This window comes from Palaemon carinicauda, chromosome 19 (genome assembly GCF_036898095.1).
Source record: "Palaemon carinicauda isolate YSFRI2023 chromosome 19, ASM3689809v2, whole genome shotgun sequence".
Taxonomy (NCBI): Eukaryota; Metazoa; Arthropoda; class Malacostraca; order Decapoda; family Palaemonidae; genus Palaemon; species Palaemon carinicauda.
In genome coordinates, this window is record NC_090743.1 from 66,768,801 (window position 1) to 66,778,249 (window position 9,449).

Genomic DNA, 9,449 nt, shown 5'->3' on the forward strand with positions numbered 1-9,449 from the left:
TATATATATAGATATATATATATATATATATATATATATATATACATATATATATATATATATATATATTATATATATATATATATATATATATATATATATATATATATATATATATATAAGTATATATGTATATATATATATTGTTGAAAATGATGTAAAATTATTACATCACTTATGTTTTTCTTCTATTTATCATTGTTCCTATATAATGCGTTCTTAAAGGTTTAATATTTGGTTTAATTATTGTTAATTTGAATAATGTAATCATTAGTATAATTTAGTAAATTTAATTGAGTTTTTCTATGTTTACTTCGAGCTTATAAAGGGAATATGTAATTATATTTTCGTTGTGACGGTAAACACCTTTTAAGTCTCGAAGGTATAACACTGTTAACGAGCAGTTACTACTGTTTGTTTCTTTTGTTTTCCGAGGAAAGGAAACGCTGAGCAGCTGAGACAGTCGTAGTGGAGTCCGTTTGGAAAATTCGTACCAGTCAGTTAGTTGGTTTGGTTGATGGAATCAACATAGAGCCGGTTGCTTTTCTTTCAAGCTCGACGGTTATATTAATAATGGACGGCTAATTACAACGAACTGTGCCCAAATCACCGCTCCTGCTCAAGTCTTGCCAGCAACGAAGACATGTCTCTTACCATCTTAGACACAGAATATACTTCATTTATTGCCGAACTTCCGAGGTGCCGATAAGGCTTTAAGGTACGTCACAACGAAATGATGGGTGTCTATTTCTAAAGTGATCCTAGCCTTCTTATCATTTCACCAATGGAAATGATGGCACACTTATTTGCAAACTTGCTTAATAGTCCTGAATTTAATCGTTATATTTACTGATTCATATTAACATATCTTATTAAACTAAATATATACCTATTGAAGCATAAAAAACTACATAATAATCTGTAAGTAATTTGTTTTATCTTCGGATACTATTCGTTTATTTTAACATCTCGAAAATCTAATTTCTAGGATCAGTTTCATGGAAGTAATGTTCCTATATATAAATATAAGTTTTTGAAGGATCCTTTAACTCTAATTCTTTATTTTATTTTTCGAGATGTGTTTATGCTAATTTAGGTTTTTGCAGTTGTTACCCCCTTGTCGTTACTATTTAAGTTTATTATTATTAGGGGGTAATAGAAAGTTTGTTTGTTTTTCTTCAGGGCTCTCTTGAAGTTGCGGGAAATTGGGAAGGACCGAAACTTTCACCCCCTTGTCGTTACCCTTTGACACAAGGTCGGTCCTCCTAAGGATACCCTCAAACGATTTTTATAGTTACCCAAACCGAACATCCTTTCAAGAAATTTAGAAATATTTAACCTAAATTAAAAAAAAACTATTCTGAAACCTTTAATTAAATTTAAGAGTTTTATTTTGTTTGAGTTTTATTACTAAAATTTCCTGTATAGATAACTTTTTTCAAGATGGCGACCGTGACAGGATTGCAAATAAGGAGTTCGGTTTGGTTGCTTGGTTTGGATGAGAGTAGGAGTGGTTTTTGGGCTTGTTCTGTATTTGAAATTTTCTTATTCTATTTTGTACTGTTCATTTTTGTCGTCAACATTTTCTTGGATGACATTGACTGATCTGTGGTTGTTATGAAATTGGCAGTTTTTGGACATTCATATGTTTCTGATCTCGAAAGGAGATTTGAGGGATCAGAAATAAAAATTGATAATGTGAAATTTGAAGTGTCATTTTTTGGTTGGAGAGGTGCCACATTTTCCATCTTTCTTAACAATACTAGTCTTTTAGATCCTTTGGTATCTTCTAATCCTGACTATTTAATTGTATATCTGGGAGGTAATGACTTAGAAGCTGACATAGACTTATCCTTAGTCAAAGAAAATAGCAGAGCATTTTATATCTTAGTTCGTGAAAAACTACCAAATACTTGACTTATTGCCTCGCAAGTAGAGCTGAGGTTTCATGTAAACAGGAATAGGTTTGATGCCCCTCTTACAGAACACTATAAATTACTTAGACGCTATTTCAATAAGTTTGTACTAGGTTTAAAGTGTAAAGATTTTCTGTTTAGGGTGGAAAGCCAGGGGAGATTAGATAACCAGAGGTTGTATAGAGATTCGGTACATTTAAATACAGTAGGTTTAAATCATCTATTTAAATTGATGAAAGATTGTTTGAGGTTTTGTTACAGAAAAAATAAAAGTTTGTAATCATGTCTAATTTGTCTCTTTTAATCAATAGTCGGAAATATATCCGAGGACAAGTGACAAAGTATTATAACAATAAGATTTCACTCCAAACTAAAACCACCTCTGAGAAACATGTCCTCAAAGCTAAGTTTAAATCGTATCTTGATGACTTGAGGGACCATGATAGCAAAATTCAAGCCTTGATATGGCAAGAGGAAGAAAGTAGTGATAAACTTACAGTGGAATTGGCGAATTGTGAATCTTATATTGATAAACTCAATGAAATGTTAGCCTTCCTTGAAGATACTGTCTCTTTCACTTCTAGTACCTTAGATGCTGCAAGGAGTTTGCTTAAGAGTCCTACTGCTCCCCTTCCTACTTTCAGTAGCACTGAAGGGGAAAATATAAACAAATTCTTAACAGAATTTGAGGATACCACAGGCTCCTTTCAGCTTAAGGATAGGGATAAGTTGTTGTTGTTAAAGCAACAAGTTTCGGGGCGTGCTTCCGTTTTGTTGAGTTCACTTGAAGTGGATAAACAGACTTATAATGATGCCAAGGAACTTTTGTTAGCAGCTTTGGCTTCTGGTTCGCTGCAGAAATTCAATACTATTAAACAAATAGCAGAGATGAGATTAACGTACAGCACAGATCCATTTTCCTATATTAGTCAGATGAAAAACTGTATTGAATCTGTTAAGTTGCAAAAAATTGAAACTAATGACTTTTTGAATTATTTCTTTTGGCAAGGTTTGAATGATACTTTCAAAAATCAGTTGACTATCATAACAAATAAGACCAGACCTTCATTGGATGAAATAAAGGATAAATTTTTTGAGGCAGCAGAACGATATTCATTAGCTACCCAGAATTTCCATTCAAAGAATCATTCTAAAGGGTTTAATATCAAATCTTCAACGAACAAATTTGGCTACTAATGTCAATTTTATCAAGACTAACGGGCCTTCAGTTAAGTGTACTTTATGTGCTTTAGACAAGGAAAGAGACTCTTCTCATCCTATCTATAAGTGTAAGTATTATGATAGTCCAAGGGCCAAAGTTGACAAATTGAAGGAAATTGGAGGATGTTTAAAGTGCGCTAAAGCCAATCATTCCACCGAATCTTGTAATTTTGTTTTTCGAAAGAAATGTTTTCATTGTGGAAAATGGCATTTTACCTATCTGTGTATAAATGGAAATGAAGAAAGGAGTTTACTGGGTGCCACCAATAAAATCGAAGCAACCCCTGTTACCTCTCAGAGTCAAAAAGTGTCCAAAAAAGGGAAAAACTGTAAATCTGCTCCCAAAGAGGAGGTTTCTAGTGGCATGATTCTATCATTAGGTGCTTTACGGACTACCAGTACAGAGTCAATTTTGCCTACTTTTACTTGTTACCTAAGTAACCGGGTCGAGATTAGGTGTCTTGTAGACAGTGGTTGCCAGACTAATTTTATTACGGAAGCTGTAGCCAATACTAGTAATCTCAAGGTGTTAAAAGAAAGGGTACATTTGACTGTTAACGGTTTTAACTCGAGTAAGCAGTATGTAACTAAGCTTGTGGAAGTAGAGGTAGAGATAGGTAAGGAAAGGTTCAAGATTGAAGCACTTTGTGTACCATCTATTGATATAAATTTGAAACTTCCACAGCTTTCTAGGATTACAACTGCGTTTATTGAGAAAGGCTATGTCTTGGCAGACAATCAATTGTTAAACCATCAGGAGGAGATCAATAACATTGATTTCATATTAGGTACAAATTCTATGTATTGTCTTTTGAGCTCAATGGTAAATTTTGGTCAGCCGATTCCCTCTGTCTATAGTCAATGTGCTCTAGGGGTTATGCTATTGGGTAATCTGCAGAACACTATTTCTAATTTGAAATACTTTCCTGATTTAAATTATGCCTCATACAATGGTAATAATTCGGACATTTCTACTTATTTGTCTGTAGAGTCTTCTGTTGTCTATGTAGGCTTTGGTTCAAGCATCTTGTGTGATGATTCAAACTTCATGGAAGAGGAGGTACCTCTTGATGTTGAATCAAATTTTGCAGTGTTGAAAGATGATGGAAGTATTTCGGAGACTGAATTGAATAAAGCTGCAAACGAAGTTCTCATGAAATATGATGAGAAGAAGGTATTAAACTATGACCAATTAGAATTCGAAAACTGCTCTTCAGAGGTCAATGATCAACTTGTTAGATTTGCTTTGAATCATTCTGTTCGTACTGAAAAGGGCAGGATATCCATGCCTCTTTTATGGAACAGTAAAGTATCTCATCTTCTTGGTAGGAATTACAATCTTGCTAAAATCTAACTTAAAAAAGTTAAGAAAGAATGAGCTTCATTTACATTTGATGGATGATGCCATTAAAGAACAAGAACAACTTGGTATAATACAGAGGATTCCAAATTTGGATCAGTATATGGAGGAACATCCTGAGCATAGTTTCTTACCGCACATGGGTGTGTTTAAACTAAACAGGGAGACCACTAAGTGTAGAGTAGTTTTTCTCTCGAATATTTGTGAAAAAGATTTGTCTAAGCCAGCTACTGTTAGTCATAATCAGAGTATACATTCTGGACCTTGTTTAAACCAAAAGATTGCTTCAGCTCTTTTACACCTGAGATTTGGGTCTAAGCTTCTATGCTTTGACATCCGGAAAGCTTTTAACCAAATAGAGCTGAATCCCTCTGATCAGAATAAATTACTATTTCTTTGGTATCGTAATGTAAAGAAAGGAGATTTTTTTCTTGTGGGGTATAAGAATGTGCGATTGAGTTTTGGATTACGATGTTCACCAACAATTTTGATGTTAAGTTTATACGAGATTTTGATCCTGGATACTGAAGGGAATTCTGAGGAGGTTGTATGTTTGAAAAGGTTGATTTATCAATTATTTTATATGGATAATGGTGCTTTCACTTGTAGTGATTCATCAACTTTGAAATGGGCTTATCAGTTATTGCCATCTATTTTTGAGCCCTATAAGATGGAATTACAACAAATTGTTACTAATGTTAGTTCACTTCAGGAGGATATTGATGCTGGTCTTGAAAACAAAACTGACAGTAAAGTTAAACTTTTAGGCTTGCAGTGGCATAGGCAGGATGATATATTGTCAACTAGACCTATTGCTCTTGAGGGATCAGCCAATACAAAACTTTTGATGCTCAGGTCGATAGCCTCTAATTTTGATTTATATAATTTCAATGGACCAGTTTTTAACAGATCTAGAGTTTTTATGCATGGCTTACAGTGTGACAAATCACTTGGATGGGATGATCCATTGTCACAAGAGCGAATGAAAGAGTGGAACTGTATTTCAAGACAAGCTAATGCAACTCCAGAAATTATGGTAGAACGGTTTGTAGGGGAAAGAGATGCATCTTATAGGATACTAGCTTGTGTTGATGCAAGTAGTCTCATGTATGGAGCCGTACTTTATATTGAGAATATAGATACAGGTAAGGTTAGTTTTGTATTGGCCAAAAACAGAATTGTGAACACAAATTTGAAGACTAAATCAATCCCTTCCCTGGAGTTGCAGGCTATTAGTTTAGGTACAGAGATGCTTATGGAACTTTATAAAGAACTGTCTGGTCCTGCATGTGTCATTCCCATTAATATTAAAGCACTGACTTTGTATTCTGATAGTTTGGTAGCGTTAACTTGGGTAAATTCCTATGCTAGTAAACTTGATAAAATGCAGGGAAAATCCAATTTTATATTTAATAGGTTACATTGTATAAATCAGCTTTGTGAAATCTTCACTGTGAACTTTACCTTCACAAGTGGGCAGAATAATCCTGGGGATTGCATAACTAGATGTTTATCATACAAACAACTCAAGAAAACTAACTATTTCTCAGGACCACAAATTCAGTCAAGTGATGTAGCAATAAGTCAAAATGTACTGAGTTTCACCATCCCGAATCCTTTATTCAAGATCAATGATGATAATGTTGAAAGCAAAGACGTTGGTAGTTATAATATACAGTGCAATAAACTTTCCATATCATCTGAATATCTAGTTTTTCCAAACAGATATTCTGACTTTCGCCATTTAGTGGCTGTAATTGCTAGGGTTCTGAGATGTTGGAATAAGTGGAAAGCTCGCACAAAGTTGAACAGACCAACTTGTAAGGATTTGATGGTTATTGAATCTGGGTATTACAAAGAGGCTGTTATGCACATAATTTTGAAAGATCAGCTTGTCTATTTCCCTGAAGTCTTTGATTATTTTGGGTCTGATTTGAAAAGGGTCAAGAACATACCCAATCTTGTCAGTCAGCTTAATGTTTATCCTGATCAGGTTGGAATTCTGAGGGTGAGAAGCAAATGTGATCGGTGGAAAGAGGGTGAAAGATGCTATTTCCCTATTCTTTTGCACAAGCATAGTGAGTTAACAAAGTTGATAATTCTTGATTTGCATGTAAGGCTGAAACATGCTGGATGTTATTCACTTTTAGCAGAGCTGCGGAAAGAGTTTTGGATACCTCACTATTTCTCAGTTGTTAAAAATGTCCTTAAGGATTGTGTTACGTGCAAAAGGTATAATGGTCGTTCTGTGAAACTGAATCAGTCCCCATATCGTGATGTTAGATTGCATCCTTCTGAGATTCCTTTTGGGTATGTGTACATAGATTACTTTGGTCCTTATACTGTTAAACAGGAACATAGAAAGCTAAAAGTGTGGGTTCTTTGCCTTACCTGTATGTTTACTCGAGCAGTCAACTTGAAGATTTGCGTGGATATGTCTGTTAAAGAATTCCTTCGTTCTTTTATGCTTCACACGTTTGATTATGGATTGCCACAGTTTTGTGTAAGTGACTTAGGCACACAGATAGTAGCAGGAGGTAACATCATAATGGATTTTCTTAAAGATCCTGAAACCCAGATACATTTTGATGAGGCTGGTGTACAATCGATAAAACTTGATCGGTATTTGAAGGCTGCAGTCAGATGGGTTCTTTGGTAGAGATATGTATAAAGATGGTCAAACATTTGATAAATAAGTCCATTGGTACAAATGTTCTAGAATTTAGAGATTTTGAATTTGTTGTTAGTCAAACTTGTCACTTGGTGAATAACCGACCAATTGCTTTTAAAGAGGCATTAAGGGATTCGAGCAACGAGCCTGTTCCTCACCCTATCACTCCGGAAAGGCTTATTCATGGCTATGATCTCTTATCCATCAATGTCATTCCTGATCTACAGCCTGATCCTGAGATTGATCTTGAATACATTCTTGGTACCACCCCGTCAGAAAGGATAAAGAATAATTATCAAAAACTAAATGCAATCAGAAAAAATCTCATAGACAATTATCATTCGGAGTTTTTAGCTACCCTAATAAAACAGGCAGTTGATAAGAAGGACCGATATCGTCCTTGTCATCATCAGCATCTTAATGTAGGTGATATTGTTTTAATCAAAGAGACTCATGTAAAACCCCTTAACTATCCTATGGGAAAAATTACAGAGGTAATTAAGAATACAAGTGGTGAGGTGACTAATGCTATCGTTTTGAAAGGTAAAACAAATGAGCTGGTGAAAAGGCATATAACCAGTCTCATCCCTCTTTTAAAACCCGATATTGCTGAAGAGATCAATCCTTCAGTTAATGAGGAATTAGATGCCAAACCTAAATTTAGAGGAAGGTCAAGGAGAAGGGCAGCAGTCGAGTCAGAGAAAAGGACTAGGCATGTGCTCCAAGACTGAGATGGTTTGATAACTTTGTAAATATGTAATTGTAAATATGCATGTTTTCATTTTAAATTCAACTTTTTACATGTTTTGTAAAAAGACTGAATCCCTTCCCTGGAGTGTTGAAAATGATGTAAAATTATTACATCACTTATGTTTTTCTTCTATTTATCATTGTTCTTATATAATGCGTTCTTAAAGGTTTAATATTTGGTTTGATTATTGTTAATTTGAATAATGTAATCATTAGTATAATTTAGTAAATTTAATTGAGTTTTTCTATGTTTACTTCGAGCTTATAAAGGGAATATGTAATTATATTTTCGTTGTGACGGTAAACACCTTTTAAGTCTCGAAGGTATAACAACTGTTAACGAGCAGTTACTACTGTTTGTTTCTTTTGTTTTCCGAGGAAAGGAAACGCTGAGCAGCTGAGACAGTCGTAGTGGAGTCCGTTTGGAAAATTCGTACCAGTCAGTTAGTTGGTTTGGTTGATGGAATCAACATAGAGCCGGTTGCTTTTCTTTCAAGCTCGACGGTTATATTAATAATGGACGGCTAATTACAACGAACTGTGCCCAAATCACCGCTCCTGCTCAAGTCTTGCCAGCAACGAAGACATGTCTCTTACCATCTTAGACACAGAATATACTTCATTTATTGCCGAACTTCCGAGGTGCCGATAAGGCTTTAAGGTACGTCACAACGAAATGATGGGTGTCTATTTCTAAAGTGATCCTAGCCTTCTTATCATTTCACCAATGGAAATGATGGCACACTTATTTGCAAACTTGCTTAATAGTCCTGAATTTAATCGTTATATTTACTGATTCATATTAACATATCTTATTAAACTAAATATATACCTATTGAAGCATAAAAAATTACATAATAATCTGTAAGTAATTTGTTTTATCTTCGGATACTATTCGTTTATTTTAACATCTCGAAAATCTAATTTCTAGGATCAGTTTCATGGAAGTAATGTTCCTATATATAAATATAAGTTTTTGAAGGATCCTTTAACTCTAATTCTTTATTTTGTTTTTCGAGATGTGTTTATGCTAATTTAGGTTTTTGCAGTTGTTACCCCCTTGTCGTTACTATTTAAGTTTATTATTATTAGGGGGTAATAGAAAGTTTGTTTGTTTTTCTTCAGGGCTCTCTTGAAGTTGCGGGAAATTGGGAAGGACCGAAACTTTCACCCACTTGTCGTTACCCTTTGACACGAGGTCGGTCCTCCTAAGGATACTCTCAAACGATTTTTATAGTTACCCAAACCGAACATCCTTTCAAGAAATTTAGAAATATTTAACCTAAATTAAAAAAAAAAAAACTATTCTGAAACCTTTAATTAAATTTAAGAGTTTTATTTTGTTTGAGTTTTATTACTAAAATTTCCTGTATAGATATATATATATACTATCAATGAATATGTATATATATTTATATTTATGTATGAGCATATATATATGTATATATATATATATATATATATATATATATATATATATATAAACATATATATATATATATATATACATAAACATATATATATATATATA

At 33.8% G+C, this 9,449-nt stretch overlaps 1 protein-coding gene across 1 annotated transcript; it reads left to right on the forward strand.

Moving 5' to 3' along the window:
- Window positions 1-6,883: 6,883 nt before the first annotated feature.
- Window positions 6,884-9,170, forward strand: LOC137658257 (uncharacterized). The gene is made up of 2 exons (XM_068392931.1): window positions 6,884-8,579; window positions 9,044-9,170. The coding sequence occupies exon 1, from the start codon at window positions 7,141-7,143 to the stop codon at window positions 7,897-7,899; it is 759 nt and encodes a 252-aa protein (XP_068249032.1). The 5' UTR covers window positions 6,884-7,140; the 3' UTR covers window positions 7,900-8,579; window positions 9,044-9,170.
- The last annotated feature ends 279 nt before the right edge of the window (window positions 9,171-9,449 follow it).